Raw genomic sequence first — 17,395 nt, forward strand, 5'->3', positions numbered from 1 at the left:
CAGAAGATTTTGATCTTGATGAAGTCCCAAAAGTTCATTTTCACTTTTGTTTCCTTTGCTTTTGGAGGTATATCTTGAAAGAAGTTGCTGTGGCCGATGTTGAGGAGGTTACTGCTTATGGTCTCCTCTAGGGTTCTGATGGATTCCTGCCTCACATTGAGGTCTTTTATCCATTTCTAGTTTATCTTTGTGTATGGTGTAAGAGAATGCTCGAGTTCCATTCTTCCATCTTGACTATTGTGAATAGTGTTACAAATGAACATAGGAATGCTAGCATCTCTTTCAGATCCTGATTGAATTCTTTGGATAGATTCCCAGAAATGAGATTGCCAGATCAGATGGTAAATCTGTTTTTAATTTTTTGAGGAACCTCCATACTGTTTTTCATAGCAGCTGCACTATTTTGCATTCCTGCCAACAGTGTGCAGTTCCAGTTTCCAAATCTTTTAATACTGTTCATCTTTTCTTTTCTTTTTTTTTTTTTTTTTTTTGGTAATAGTCATTCTGATGGGTATGAGGTGATACCTCACTGTTGTTTTGAGCTGCCTTTCCCTGATTATTAGCAAGCATTTTATTATTAGTTAGCAATTATTGAGCATTTAAAAAAAATATATTTTATTAAGTAATCTCTGCACCCAACATAGGGTTCAAACTTACAACCCCTGAGATCAAGAGTTGTGTGCTCTACTGACTGAGCCAGCCAGGTGCCCCCAAGCATATTTTCAAATACATGTCAGTCATTGTAGATATTCTTTGGGAAATGTCTATTCAAGTTTCAGTATATTTTAAAAACTGGGTTGTTAACATTTTTACTATTGAGTTGTATGAGTTCCTCGTATATTTTGGAGATTAGCCCTTTATAATATATATGGTTTCCAAAAATTTTCTCTCTTCTATAGGCTGCCTTTTCACTCTATTGATTGTTTGCTGTGCAGAAGATTTAGAGTTTGATAAGTTCTACTTGTTTATTTTACTTTTGTTGCCCATGCTTTGGTGACATATCTGCAGAATGAAATCTTTGCCACAACACATCCCATGAAGCTTTTTCCTTGTGTTTTCTTCTAGGAGCTTTATAGTTTCGGATCTTACCTACATTTCAAGTCTTTAATATATTTTGAATTGATTTTTGTGTATGGTCTAAAATAAGGGTCAATTTGATTATTTTTCCATGTTGGTAGTTCTACTGACACCATTTCTTGAAGAGACTATTCCTTCAACATTGTGTATGCTTGACATCCTTGTCAAAGACCAGTTGTCCTGATGTAGATGCAGGGATTTATATCTGGACTCTCTTTTCTATATCATTGGTCTATATGTCTTATCTTTGTGCCAGTATCATCCTATTTCAATTATTGTAGCTGCGTAATATATTTTGAAATCAGGAAGTTGGATGCCTCCAGCTTTGTTCTTCTTTCTCAAGATTTATATTTGATACAAAAGCTATATAAGTAGGCTTTTGTTATTGGAAATAAAAATATGTTGATCAAGACAAATTTGAAACCTAAAACTTAATATTGTTCTCCAAACTCAATTAGCCATTTTCTAAGTATATTTAGCTCTCCCTGGAGTAAAAGAATATAAAGAACTGTCAACTACATCCATTATCAAAGTCCTTTCTCTGGTCCTGGTGCCCTCTCCCCCTTCTCTTGTCAGCCTTGTTCAGCTCTCTCAAGTTCTGCAGATCATGAAGTTCCTATTTGCATTATTGTTTGATGGTGTCTCTGTATTAAATAAATGGATTTAGGAGAACACACAGTAGTCAATAAGATAAATAAACTTATAAGTGAACTAAAGAGAGAGACTTTGGACTCTGAAAAACAATCTGAAGGTTTTGAAGGGGCAAGGGGTGGGAAGTTGGGGGAACCAGGTGGTAGGTATTAGAGAAGGCACAGATTGCATGGAACACTGGGTGTGGTGCAAAAAACAATGACTACTGTTACACTGAAAAGAAATTAAAAAAAAAAAAGTGAACTAAAGAGAAGGAGGCTATAGAGTATTTGCATTCTTGCAGTTATAGCAGCAAGATACACCAAGAACACATTTAGAGTATAATCAAGTAGATCAGAGGTTTCAGCTAAGACACACCATTCAGTTACACTTTTGGTTTTCTGAGATATAAGAGCTCTCTATTCCCTTCTCCATGTGATGTTTTAGTGAATAAAAACCACGTGCAAATGGCATAGAGAATAATAGTAAACAGTATATAGTAATTAGCCTTGTGAGCTCTACTTTGGAGGAGAAATTGTGGTGAAATTTGAATAAGGTTTTAGAAGAATATAAAGTGCAAGACAATGCAGGACTTGAGTGATTTAAGGGACATACTGAGTTGACACACTCAAAAATGTCTGGAGGATGACAGTTGTCATTCCTCCTGCCAGCATAGTGTTGTAAATGTTCATTGCCTCTTCTGTCCTGTCTTAAGGCTTTGCAACATGAAAGGGAACTCTTGAAGAGCAGGGTATGGAAGTCAGTTTATCACTTGAAAATATAAGGAAATTTCAACTTAAAATTGTTCTCTAATATCAGCTAATATTTTTTCATTGTAACTGAAAGTTATGCAAACTTTTGGAGATCCCTTGCAATAGTTGCTTCCTTAGCAGCAAGCTTCAGTAAGTAATATCAACGGCAGATGGTATAGTGAAAAGAGCCTGGCCTTTCAAGTCAGCTGGAACTGAGTTCACATACAAGCTTTGTCATTTGCTGGTGGCATTACCTTAAGCAAGTTATTTAACTTCTCTTAGTTGTTAGAAGTTTGATCAAGTTTCGAGTTTCCATGCACAAGCTGGAGCTAAGAGTGAAGGAAGCTACCTCCAAAAATGTGTCCAATCAAATAAGCCATCAACAGACAGCTTGCACAATGCATTCCACTATCCCAATTTCTAGTTGGAGAAAATAAATATGGGAAAGAGAATAAGTGCTGTAGTTAAACAGTTGTATCTCTTAGCTGAGAGCAAAAGAACAGTTTAACTATATATGGGAGCTAGCAGAAAGTAGCAGAGTTTAAGGTTTTTGGAAAGTCTTAATACACCATACTTTGGATGCTTTGTTTGCAATGAATGGCTATAGTGGAAGTCTTTCTGCTTGAAATTTAAATATTCTTATTTTTCATGCAAATTACCTTAAGAGAGAGACAAGATAAATTACAAAGCGCATACTGTCTTTAATGAAAGATAACAGTCATCTGCAAAACACATAGCTTTTTCTTAGCTTATACTTTATAAAAGTAAAGAACAAGTAATTTTATGGCTCTTTATGTATAATGCTCTCATAAAATGAATTAAGCATTTACATATGTTTTTCTTATTTACAGCTCACCTGGGCATGATTATAGCTTCTCAAGCTTATCTAAAATAAAAGATAATATATATATCAACATCTTTGATGAAATGATTATTGAAAAACATGAGGTAAATTAGAATAATTATAATACTGTTGAACTGATTCTGCAGTCAAACTGAATGAAATCTAGTAACATATTTGTAAATTTGCTTTTAGAGGCAATGTCTATTTCCAGCATTTTCTAAAAAGGGTTTGGGGTAACATGAAATAAAATCAGACATATGGCAAGTCAGTTAAAAAATAACAAAGATCATAAACCACATATAGGAGGAGAAGGGGTAAATATACCAGGAATTTGGGAGAAGCTGGTTTCTGCATTTAAACATAACATTTGAGGGTGAGCTTCCTGGTAGCCAAGATAAATGAAACAAAATGAAAATGAGTTATATATTTCTCACTGTCTGATCAGAGAAAATACACCAGTTCTGCTGAAGATAACAAATTATTCATAGGATTAAAACCCAGTTCTCATCAATCAGATTTTGTTTATTTTTTTAAAAGATTTTATTTGTCTCTTTGAGAGAGAGGGAGCACATATGTGTGCATGCACATGAACAGGGTGAAGTAGAGAGAGAGAGGGGATCCCAAGAAGAAAACATGAGGGGGACGGGGGAGAAGAGGGAGAAGGATAAACACACCCCCAATGAGTAAGGAGCCTGATGTAGGGACCCCAAGATCCTGACATAAGCAAAAACAGACGCTTAACCATCTGAGCCACCCAGACACCCCTTTTCAATCAAATTTTTTTAAAATTACTGAACGTCTTCCTCGAAGATCCGTGAAAGCTCATAACAATGCTTAGTGCAAGCTTTCAAATAAATGTTAGCTTCCCTCCTACTAAGCTTGGCAGCAGAAGTATAAAGATGCAGATCCATTATAGAGGTATTATAGAGTCCCTCTTTGGGACTCTGATTCCATGCTCTAATATAAATGCCCATCAAATCCTATGGCAATTAGTTGAAGGAGGAACTAATTCTGTCTGGGGGGATTGGGGATCAGAGGGAGAGAAATTGAATGAGACCTTCAGGAATGGTTCAGGAATAAGACTTCTCTAAGAACTACTAAGAGACATAATGTCAAGGTCTTCCAGTTTAATTTTCCAGGAGATGCAGACATACATTCTTATTAAAACATTTTCTATCAATTCTTCATAAAGGCTGAAGGTAAAAATATTGAGGTGTAATTTGGTGATGGCTATTTTTTTTTTTTAAGATTTCATTTATTTGGGACACCTGGGTGGCTCAGTTTGTTGAGCGGCTGCCTTCGGCTCAGGTCATGATCCCAGCATCCTGGGATCGAGTCCCACATCAGGCTCCTTGTTCTGTAGGGAGCCTGCTTCTCCCTCTGCCACTCTGTCTGCCTGTGCTCGCTCGTTCTCTCTCTCTCTCTCTGACAAATAAATAAAATCTTAAAAAAAAAAAAAGATTTCATTTATTTATTTGACAGAGAGCGAGCGTGCACAAGCCTGAAGAGAAGCAGAGGGGGAGGGAGAAGCCGAGAAAGAGGGAGAAGCAGGCTCTCTACTGAGCAGGAAGCCCAATACAGGGCTCAATTCCAGGACCCTGGGATCATGACCAGAGCTGAAGGCAGACACTTAACAGACTGAGTCACCCAGGTGCCCTGGCGATGGCTATTCTCCAAGGAGTTCAGCTGAGTAGTTTCTGAATATTTAAACTGATGATGGGTAGAACTTGGGAAACCCAAAAGAATGCCTAACAGACATGAATTAACAGAGGTGAATTAGCTCAATGATCGTTTGACCACTTTTAAGTGCTTTGTGTTTTTAGTGAATGGAATCCATATGCTTCAGGTATCAGACATATGTGACAACATTGGCATGCTCTTTAGGAAAGGAAAGGGCCTAGCCTATATTCTTACCTTCCTCTCATGCACTGGCTTACAAGGTAATGAATGATAGGCCCAAACATTCCATTTTCTCAAAGAAGACCAGACCAAGAATGAGTCCCAAGTTGACCACCCAGTTGAAAGAAGGTTTTAGTTTATCATCCATCACTATTCTTTAGAAAATAGTTTCTTTCCATGCCTTGATTTTCCTCTTTTCCCTGTGTATTTTTTCTTCCTGTTATCAACTATTTCTTACTTCCTGTGGGTTTTCCCTTCATTATTTAACTTGTTAGCAGGAAGCAGAGAACTTGGAAGTCTCACAGACATGAGTCCTATTTTTAGCACTGGGAATGAAAGAGTGGACCGAAATGAATTTGGAATCAATCTCTCTTTCATAGTAGTGGTAATATTTTGAGGCCATGAATCTATCTCTTAAATAGCTTAGACTAGATCTTTTATGTTAGGTTATTTTTATTTTGTGTTATTTTCTATGTATTTTTATTACATTTATCTTTCCTGACCTACTAGTTATTTACTACTATGTTCTTATATTTCCAAATGTTTGAGTGACTCTAATGTAAAGTTTTGATTTTAAAGTCTAGTTTTTAGGGGTCCCAGTGGGTTAAGTGTCTGCCTTTGGCTCAGGTCATGATCCGAGGGTCGTGGAATTGAGCCCTGGTTCAGGGGCTCCCTGCTCAGTGGGGAGTCTGATGCTTCCTCTCCCTCTGCCACACCCCTGCTTGTGCTCTCACTCTTTCTCTCAAATAAATAAATAAAATCTTAGAAAAATAAATTCTAGTTTTATTGCATTGTAACCAAAGTGCTTTTGTGATTTTTAATAATTGGTACTATGATTTTTGAAAAACATAACCCTTTAAAATATTTTTTTGAAGTTTAATTTTAATTATATGCTTTTCTAAAGTTTGCAGACCACTTCAGATAAGTTTAAATTATTCAGATGCTAGAGACTCAACTCTAGGTTTCTTAATTATGTTTGTATTGACAAGCTTATTCTGGCAAACATCTTGCTTTCTATCCAAGAGAAAATAAATAGTAGAGACAAAAGGCTAAAAAGGAAAAAAACTGTCATTGCTTTAGAACATGAAAACCAAATATTGCTAGTATCACCCCCAAAGCCTCTTTTGTGCTCTCTCCAAGTTGCTTCCTTCCCATGAGTAACTATCCTAGCTTTTTAAAAAATTTAAATTCAATTAATTAACATATAATGGATTATTTGTTTCAGGGTTACAGGTCTGTGATTCATTAATCAGCCTTACACAACACACACCGCTCACCACAACACATATCCTCCCTAATGTCCATCACCCAGTTACTCCCCCTTCCCTCCAGCCACCCTCAGTTTGTTTCCTAAGACTGAGTCTCTTATAGTTTATCTCTCTCTCTGATTTCATCTTATTTCATTTTTTCCTCTCTTCCCCTATGACCGTATGGCTTGTTTCTTAAATTCCACATATCAGTGAGATCATATGATAATTGTCTTTCTCTGATTGGCTTATTTCACTTAGCATAATACCCTCTAGTTCTAGCCATGTTGTTGCAAATGGCAAGATTTCCTTTTTGATGGCTGTGTAATACTCCATTGCACGTGCATGTGTGTGTATGTGTCTGTGTGTATATCACATCTTCTTTATCCATTCTTCTGTTGATGGACACTATCCTAGCTTCTAACAACATAGATTAGGTATTACTTATTTTTTAATTTTGTATGGTTGAAATCTCATACAGTAAGCATCCATCTGTGAGTGGCTTATTTCTCTCTACATTGTTTGTAGAGTCATCTGTAATATTACTCATTGATTCCCACAGATATATGGTATATGATTGCAGGAGTATACAACTTTTTTACACATTCTATGACTGATGGATAATTTGCTTCTTTCTAGTTGTCAGCACATACATTTAACACTGATGTAAATATAATTGGATGTTTTGTGGGGGAAAATTGTGCATTTCTGTTGGAAGTATATGTAAGAGTAAAATTGCTAGCTCTTATGTTCAGCTTTAGTAATTTAATGCCAAGTACTTTCCAAAATGTTCGTGGTGATTCACATTTCCACCACCAGGTTATGAGATTTCTGACTGATCCACTTCCTTGTTGTTACCTAGCATCGTCTGATTTCTTCATTTCAAACATACTAATGAAATTAACAGTATCACCTTATGGTTTTAAATTGCATTTTAATGACTACTCATGAAATTGAGCACCGTTTTCTATGTTTATTGACCATTTTGATACCCTCTTTTGTGAATGATGTGTTCAAGTATTTTGCCTGGGTTTTTTTTTTTTTTTTCATTGAATTTTAGCAGTTCTGTGTATACTCCGGATATGAGTGCTCTGTCCGATATACACTTACTAAGTTTTTTCCCCATGCCGGCTTGTCTTTTTAAATTTTTTAATGTGTCTTTTGATGAACAAAAAATCTTGATTTAATATAGTACAATGCAGTGGTGATGCTTTTTTGGGTACTCTTTAAGAAATATTGCCAACTTAAGGTCATGAAGATATTATCCTGTGGTTATTCCTAAAAGTTGAATCATTTTATCTTTCACATTTATATCTAATATCCAACCAGAATTGGTTTTTATGTGTCTGTGAGGTAGAGGTTTAAGAGTACTTTTTTCCCCATAAGACTATTCAGCTGACCCAGCATCACTTATGGAAAGAATCATTCCCTCCCCCACTGCACTACGGAATCACCTTTTGTTGTATATCTGGTGACTGTATAAATGTGGGTTAATTTCTGGATTCTCTATTATGTCCTATTGATCTGTTATCTATCCTTACGTAGATACCACATTGTCTTAGTTACTAAAACTTTGCTATGAATCTTGATATCTAGAAACCTAAGTTTTCAAGCTTTTTTTCCTTCCTCAATATTGCTTTGGCTATTCTTAGCTCTTTATATTTCCATATAAATAATACAGTCAGCTATATGACTGCCAAAAACAAGACAAAACCTGCTAGAATTTTTATTAGGTTGGACTGAATACATAGATCCATTAGATTACAATTGACATCTTTATAATATTGATGTTTCCAATCCCATATACATGGCATATGTTCCCTCTCCCCTCTTTAATTCCAACAGAAATGCACAATTTCCCCCACAAAACATCCAATTATATTTACATCAGTGTTAAATGTATGAGCTGACAACTAGAAAGAAGCAAATTATCCATTGCAAGCTGGAGAACCAGAAAAGCAAGAGCTATAGTTCAATTTGAGTCCAAAGGCCTGAGGACAGGGAGACTGCTGGCCAAAAGCACTTGAGAACCAGGAACTCTGATGTCCGAGAGCAGAAGATGGATGTTCCAACTCAAGAAGAGAATTTGCCCTTCCTTTACCTTTTTGTTCTCTTCAGGCCTTCAGAAGGATAAGATGATTTCTGTCCACATTGATGAAGGCTAATTTTTACTCAGTCTGTTGATTCAAGTGTTGTTCTTTTCAGTAACATCCCCACAGACATACCCAGAGAAAATGTTTTACCATATCTGGACATCCCTTAGCTCAGTCAAGCTGACAAGTAAAATTAACTATCACAATTTCCTTTTCCCAATTTGTACCATGATGGGGCTTAAGCATGCCTAGAATCAATCATAATATTCTAAACAGGCCAAAATGATTAATTTCTCTTAGTACACAGATGGATGGTTTACTTTAACAGGATGGCCTGTTGTTTACTTCTTTAATGACAAGGTCCTGGTAGTGTCAGGCAAGCTCTATCCAAGGCTATAGTGGGGCTAGGAAAGAAAGGAAATCAAACCAATCTTGCAAATCTGAAATTCCTATGATAAAGGCTATCAGGATCTTGGGGAAAATAAACAATCTGTCAACTAGCATAAGAAATATAACATACCAAGCAGCCAGAATCAGTCTATCAGTGCAATCACTCCTTGATAGAGAAAACTTTCTTAAAAACTGAACTGGGCTCAGAAGACTGCTTGGTAAATAAGAGAAAACTGAATTGCATGTTCCTAAGGGCTTAATGAGGTAGGCTTGTGGGTCACCTGTTTCCAATAGACATGTTATGCACTTAAATTACTTAGCCATGTCAGCAAACCTGCTTCTTTTTGACCATGTTATATCAACCATCAGACTTCCACTCTAAGTCTACTTTTCTCACTGATCCAGCATCCATGATGCTGTTCTGCTCTTTGAGTTTGTCCTCGTCATTGAGACACATTTCACTACCATTTAATATCTTAAAACGTTGTTAATGGTGGTGATGTCTTCGGGGTTAAGGTAAGTTTTATTCCTTGTATTCTTTAGTGTATTTTCAGTTTGCTGCACAGAGTATATCTATTACAATAATGTAAATAGCCGTACATAGGCCATCAGCTCCACAACAGGTCATGATTTTGCTTTAAATAATCAATTATCTTTTAAAGAGAGAAAAATATTCTTTTGAAAAGAAAAAGTGATTTTTTATACTTACTTGAAAGTTTGTAAAGTTATTCATCACATGGTATAAAATAAGTAATAGAAAAACTATTCATATTAAAAGGATCCCTATTTCAAGAGCTGCAGTAGTCATTCACATGTAAGAAAGAATTGGCTCGGATCCATTGTCTTCCCTTTCTCGGCTCTTCTGCAACAATCTGAGGTAATAGAAAATTATTATTTGCTAATTATTCTGAGTTTTTACCTCTGGTTAATAAAAACTTACTGTTTATTGTCTTTGAATCAGATTCTGTGATTGGCAGACTGGTAGGTCAGTTAAAGTGATCTTGCGTTTGAGTGCCATTAGGATGTTGCAGTATTTAAATGTTTTAGCTGTCTCTAGAATAGGAGATACCCATAAATTTATTTATTCTATCTTTAGAGTGTTCACTGATAAAGAACAACAAAGCTAGCCTCAGGTCTTAAAGCAACGCATTTGCATATAATAGTTTTTTAGGACCAGATTCACAAATGTTCTTTGATGAATGATAAATGATTAATGATGTTGCTTTGTGACCATGGGTTCCAAGAGCTTCAGCTTCTCGGGACTGTTTCTTGATGATGGTGAGACTGATGATTAGCACCTGTCTCTGTGATATCCCCCAAAGGCTCTCCTGTTATGTAACATAAGTATGTTTCAAGTCCAGTAGAATATAAAAACCCCAGCCTAGACTCCATTTTAGGCTTTGTTACTTTCTTACAGAGCTATACCAGACACAGAAGTTTCAGAAATGAATTTTCTACCTCAAGGAGCTCACTGTCTATAGAAGAAAACTAACACTTTAGCACAACTTAATAATGCTGTGGTGCTTTGATAGGGGCATGAGATAGATGCTATGAGAACATACAGTAGGGCGCACCTTGCTCTTCCTGGCTTGGAGGAGGAGTGCGGAGTATTCATAGGAGTCAGGGATAAGAACAGTATGACGAGGAGAATGAAAGGAAAGTATTTACAGAAGAGATAACTTCTGAATCAAGTCCTTAAAAATGGTTTGTCAAACAGAGGAAGGTATTTGACTCAGAAGGAGTTATGTGTGTATTAGTATTGCATTCAGCCAATTGCCACAGAAAACCTAACAGTGAATCAAAGGGTCTATTTGTCTCACCTAAAAAGAAGTCTGGATGACAGTGCAGCAGCTCAAGCGTATCATCGTATCACATAAATATCATGTACCTTTCACCCTCATAACTGCAAATTCTTCAATATACCTCCAGCCTCATATTCATGTTGGAGACAAGAGCAGGGTGAAGCAAGAAGGGGCAGTACCTGTATCAGGAAAGAAGACACTCTCTCAGAAAATCCTGGCAGGCTTCTTATAGTTATGTGACTTGGCTATTATGTGTCTGTCTTGTTGCCTAAAACCATTGGTGAGAAAGAAGGACAGAATGGATATTAAGGGAGGAGAGGAGAAATGATTACATAATGGGTCCTCAAGAGGGATGTCACACGGGAGCATCTTGCAAGTACAGGACTGCAAAAAAAAAAGAGCAATAGAGATTAATTATTATTTTTTAAATATTTTATTTATGTATTTGAGAGGGCAAGAGTCAGAGAGCACGAGGGGGAGGGTTGTGGTGAGAGAACACAAGCGGGGTGAAGGGCAGAGGGAGAAGCAGACTCCCCACTGAGCAAGGAGATCAATGTGGAGCTCCAGCCCGGGACCCTGGGATCATGACCTGAGCTGAAGGCAGACGCTTAACCGACTGAGCCACCCAAGCTCCCCAGAAATAGAGATTTAAGTTTTAGAGACACAGGGCTTCCTACATCTGTAAATCTCTGCATATCTCCCAGTCTCAGGCCAGACTCTAGGATAGAGAGGTAATTGACAATGTGAACTTCAGCATAGACAGACCTCATTAGCTATCTGAGTTGGCACAAATTACTTAAATTCTGTGAGCCTCAGTTTCCTTATCTGGAAAATGGAGATAAGAGCCATATCTACTTCATTGAATGATATGATCTGTATCAAGTGTTAGGCACAGTGCTTTGCACAGAGTAAGTCCTCAATACCTACTAGCTATTACTATTAGTTATTACTGTAAATCAGCTCCGACCTCCACACACAAACATACACACACACTCAGGAGACCCCTCCTCCATGTGGACCTGTGGGTTATCCTTCCTGCTGTTATATTTTTTCTTCTCTTTCTAGACCTAATGTAACATGTAACATGGTCTTTTAGTGTCTTCTCTGAGCCTAAATTGGATCTTCTAAGAACTTCTATCATTTGGTTAGGGAAACCTGCACCCTTGTGTCATCCCTTTCTAACATATGCCCTCTCCACATAGTGCGTATTAGTTGGGGACCCAGGGTGTCAAGGTGCCTATGAATATAGACCACCATGGAGAATCTGATCATCATTGCACAAGTGCATAGAACAAGCACGTACGTACCCATGAAAGCCTGTTTCCTCCTCTGAAGAAGACTGGAATGGGCTGTACTGTACCTGCAGATGTATGTTTTCTTCATGTAGAATCTATTGTATCGATATATTCTTTCAGATTAGTGGAACATTTCAAGTAAATATTCCGCCAGTTTTGCTTGGGTATACTTGGAGTAAAACTTATGTGTCTCCTAAAGAAGATTTTAATGGGCAGAATTTAAAAGAATGTACCTTCTTAAATATTTTTGCTACCATTGAACCTCAGATATCACATGTCACCTATAATCCAGAACTAGACAAGGTAGGTTTTGCATTAAATTGTTTTTATGTGTACTACTAAAGAAATAGAAACTGTTCTTAAAAACTAGTAATAATTTCAGAGCTGGTGAAAATGAACATTGGTTTTTGATATTTTCCTCTGGAGACAACATGGTACAATGTCAAAATATTTTGAACTTTATTCCAGTTTTCAGATCAAACCGATGTTTTGGAGAGAGCACAGATTTTTAAAAAAACTTGTAAGATAATGTTTCCCAACCGAAGAATCACAACTACTGTCTTTAACAGTGAAGGGATACAGATCTTAGTAACAAGATATATCAAGGCATTAAATCCACCTCAGCAACTCCTGGATATGTTTCTTCATGATTCTAATGCAACACTTGTAAGATATGTATTTTAGTAGCTCTATTGATATATACTCCATATCACATAGAATTCATGCATCTAAGGGACCCTGGGATCATGGGTACTAAAAATCCCTTGGTTTTTAGTATATTCACAGAGTTGTGCAACCGTCACCATAGTAAGTTTTAGAACATTTTTGTCAATCTTAATTTACATTTATTTTGTTTACTTTTTTGTATTAACTTTGAGCATAACCTTCTTACTAAAATTGTTTTGCTTTCAAAGACAGTTTTCCTGGGCACCTGGGTGGCTCAGTGGGTTAAGCCTCTGCCTTCGGCTCAGGTCATAATCTCAGGGTCCTGGGATCAAGTCCCGCATTGGGCTCTCTGCTCAGCGGGGAGCCTGCTTCCCCCCCACCCCGCCTGCCTCTCTGCCTACTTGTGATCTCTCTGCGTCAAATAAATAAATAAAATATTAAAAAAAAAAAAAAGACAGTTTTCCTGAGAGAGAAACCGTCTATGTTGCAGTGTGTCCTCCTGAGCCCCAGATAAGGGAGAATATTTCTTCTAGATTCCCTTCATTTCTGCTCCCTTGGATTAGAGCCACTGTTGCTACACCAGTTCATGTGTCCACCACAATAGCTTTGTAACATTTCTACCAAACTTTGAAAGATGACACGGAAAAAATCCAAATTACATTTCTAAGGAAATGTGTCCTTCTAAGGATTGCTTCTCACAGGATGGCTTCTCACTATATGTGAGAATGAAGAAACTATGTTCTATTTTTCTCTGTAAACTGCCAACATAACACTTCCTACTCCATCCTTATGTGACATTTTCTTCATGCATATCTATTTACCAGCTGACAAGAGAGACATATACTCAAAATTGAATTTCATATAAAATGAAGATTTATTCACTAGGTGCTCAAAACCCCCTTCTACTTTGAGAAAGGAAAATATGAAATAAAAAATATAAGTCTCCTCTTTGAGAAAAAAAATTATCTTTGCTTAAAGGGCGTTCATGAACAATTGCTTATATCTTTTGTTTATTCAGGTTTGATTGAGTTAGATGGTTCACTTCAGAATATTTTCTTTGTCCACTATAAATCTCCCTCAGCTGGACTCTTCAGGATAAAATCAAAAGTCTTAATTTAGGTTGCCTTTTGCTTCACTCTGCCTTTCCATCACAAGTTTCTTCCTGTCTGTTTCTTATTGCCCAAAGTCCAAGGAGATAATAATATACTCTATATTTATTTCAAAGACAATCTTTTCTTTTTTTAAAAAGGAATATAACTCTTAGGAACCTTGCTTATGAAGGACTATGAACCATGTTCAATTGCATGAAGTCAGAAACATGACCAATGTAAGAGGTCATTAGTACATAAGTGATGGCCATTATAAATCAGTGAAAATATCGGTAAACTTTCTGTGTTGGCTCATTATTTGTATCCCTTTCTCCTTTCCTACTTTAGTCTGAGCCTTTCTCTCCATCCCTATAGGGGGAATAGGACACCAACATTTTCCTGCTTCAACAGCTTATAACAAGCTTATATTAATAAAAAATAATTCTGATAGATCTGGAACCTAAAAGCAAATAAAACTTTTGCTATTCCTCAATATCTTTCTAAAAAATTTTTTAACATTTGTAATTTAAGGTATATACATAATATCTATCATGTAAACATTTTAATAATTTATTACAGTGAAGTGTAATGGTTAACAGGCATTCTCTGGAGTCAGGCTAACTTGGGCTTATTCCCAGAGACTCCACATATTGTGTTAGCTCTGTGACCCTGGGAAAGTTATCTTAGCACTCTATCTATTTTTGTTTCCTCTTATGTAAGACAAAAGCAATAATAGTATGTACTTGAAGGGCTTGTGGGATACACTAAATGTGATGATATTGCACTTAAAACACTGTGCTTGGTGATGGGCATATAGAATACACTTAATAAATGTTAATTAATATTATTCTAGGACCTCATTGCTCGCTTTGTATCTTTGATTCCTGTTGTGCCTGATATTCTGGATGAAAATGATGGTTTTGACATATGGATGACATCAGAGGTAATAACTTATTTAATGTTTTATTTATTAATCTGTAAGATTTATTTGAGAGAGAGAGAGAGTGTGTGTGTGTGTGTGTGTGTGTGTGTGTGTGCATGAGTGGGGGGAGGGGCAGAAGGTGACAATTTCAAGCAGACTCCCCCCTGAGCAGAGAGCCCTACATGGGCCTCCATATGACAACCCATGAGATCAAGACCTGAGTGAAAACCAAGAGTCAGACCTTAACCAACTGAGTCCCCCAGGTACCCCCATTATGTTTTATAATTAAAATATTTAGTATTTCTCACCTTTCTCCTAAACAAACATTTATGCACTTATGAAATACTTTATCTTATGAAATATAAAGCATTTGATAATTTAATACATTGTTTTCAGCTCTGTAACAATCCATAGAAATAATTCTTAAGGAGGGACAACCTCATTCAACATTACAAGTGGTAGCTCATGAGTATTTTAATTCAATGGGAATTCCGGGAGTGCAGTATTATGATATCTTCCAGAAAGAAATATGGCTTGTCACTATGGAGCTGGACAGATGCTGAGTCTAGAGCAAATACCACCACTTTTCAGACGATTTCTCCAGTCTCCCCACATCGGAATGGGGAGCTTGCACAACAATGCTCCTTCCTTAGCACTTGGATTAAAATTCTCTTTAGATTCGTTGCCAAATAGAATACAAGCCCCATGCAATATTTGAGACATATTTGTACTAAAGATTTGTTTATCTGAAATGCAGATTTAATAGCTCATCTACTTTTTCTCAAAACCTGGCAATCCTCATTAGAGCAGTTTTTTCACTCCACCTTAAATTATATTTAGTTGCTTATATTATTGACCCTACACCCACACTCTGTACACACACATCCCAAGTTTAACCTCTGAATGAAGAGATAAACATGATTATTTATTTTTATATTTTCATATAAATTTAGCAAGCATTCAATAAATACTTTTAATTGAAAATTACTAGTAAGACAGGAGCCTAAGAGAAGGAAACTTTCCATTTGGAACCAATGGTCCTGGCAATTAATCTAAAATGTTTTAGAGGCTATAGTTGAGCTGAAGTGGATTTAGGGGACACAGGGCTAGCTTAACTGGTTAGCTACCCTGTCTTCTACTAAGTGAGAACAAGGGAGACACAAGCATGGGGTTCTAATGATTCAGTGATTCAAATGTAGTAGAAGTCAAAGAGGTGTCATTCACCTTAGACTCTTCTGAGACTCTTTGACCTAATCAGAGTATGCTCATGGTTATTATGATCCCACAGAACATTGAAAGAACCCCTAAAATATCTTAAAAAAAACAAACATAAAAATAACCCTTCAGGTAAATACTAGTACTCGCAAATCTCCCCCACCCTCCACACCCCCAATCCAAACAATACTCATAACCAAGATGTTAGTTACTACAAGTGTGAGCTTCCTCTTGGCCAAGGTCTTTCCACTGACATGAACTCTTTGGCCATGGAGTGCTCATGACATACAACTAATTAGACTGCCACAGGACAAGTGCTATTTTCTCCTACCTAACAGTCTTTGGAGAAAAATAAACCTTGGTTAAATCCTATTTCAACCACTTAAGAGCTGTATGACCTAAAATAAGTTATGTAGCCTCCTTAGACCTCAATTTCCTCATCTGTGTCATACAGGGATTTTTGAAAGGATAACATATACACAAGGTATCTGGAACTCAGTGTGGTAGTTACCTGTTCTCACCTGTTCCCTTCTCCTCTTATGAAATCCAGCCAGGGGAACCTCCTTGGCCTGACACTGAAGACTACTCATATTCTGCCTTTGATTCTTCTGTTCACCCTTCTCTTTCAGAGGACCCGCGTCACCATCCTCCCTAACTTTCATCCTTCACCATCCCATTCAGCCAGTGTATACAGTTATGGCCATATCAGTTTTTTGAAACATTGAAATGCTTTCATACTGATTGGCAAATAGTCACTGCCTGGAGCTCCTGAGGTCCCCCACTCCCAACCCCCCTTGGCCGCCACAGCCCTTCCTCTGGGACTGTACTGAACCAGAAGGCACACATCCTGTTTAAATGTTGCAGTTGCTGCTCAGTAAGAACAGACTTTTGCCATATGAATGTTTGGGCCCATATATGTTGTTAGATCTTTCGATTTTTCACGAGAAGCCAGAAATGCAGAGTTTTATATGAGAGCTCCTGATTTTAAAAAAACATTCCAGAGCCAAGCAAAAAAACCAGCTACAGACTAGAACTAGATCATAGACTACCCACCTCTACTATGCTTTTTCTCTCTTACTACAGCTGTTTTCCTAGGCACCCTATATTTGACTACAGACTCTTTCAGTTGAAAAAGTTTCAATAATCTTCCTGATTGGGCTTCATCCTCTTCCTCTCTTGGAGTTGAGAGCACTTTATTGGTATTTGAAAGAGTAAAGCTCCATTGACCAGAGGATCCTTTCCTCTAAAAACTCTTTTTTTTTTTTTAAAGATTTTATTTATTTATCCGACAGGCAGAGATCACAAGTAGGCAGAGAGGCAGGCAGAGAGAGAGACGAAGGGAAGCAGGCTCCCAGCCGAGCAGAGAGCCCGATGCGGGGCTCGATCCCAGGACCCTGAGATCATGACCTGAGCTGAAGGCAGCGGCTTAACCCACTGAGCCACCCAGGAGCCCCTAAAAACTCTATTTGATTTCC

The 17,395-nt window shown here is 37.2% G+C and overlaps 1 protein-coding gene across 1 annotated transcript in view; it reads left to right on the top strand.

Annotated features, from left to right (window-relative positions):
* CC2D2B (coiled-coil and C2 domain containing 2B) overlaps window positions 1–17,395 on the top strand; it is a 109,430-nt gene that overhangs the window by 78,470 nt on the left and 13,565 nt on the right. Inside the window, exons 24-28 of the mRNA XM_059398221.1 lie at window positions 3,311–3,407; window positions 9,711–9,809; window positions 12,150–12,332; window positions 12,498–12,695; window positions 14,637–14,726. Of these exons, the coding sequence (XP_059254204.1) occupies window positions 3,311–3,407; window positions 9,711–9,809; window positions 12,150–12,332; window positions 12,498–12,695; window positions 14,637–14,726 (667 nt within the window). The remainder of the gene's footprint in view (window positions 1–3,310; window positions 3,408–9,710; window positions 9,810–12,149; window positions 12,333–12,497; window positions 12,696–14,636; window positions 14,727–17,395) is intronic.

Source organism: Mustela nigripes, chromosome 4 (assembly GCF_022355385.1).
Source record: "Mustela nigripes isolate SB6536 chromosome 4, MUSNIG.SB6536, whole genome shotgun sequence".
Classification (NCBI taxonomy): domain Eukaryota; kingdom Metazoa; phylum Chordata; class Mammalia; order Carnivora; family Mustelidae; genus Mustela; species Mustela nigripes.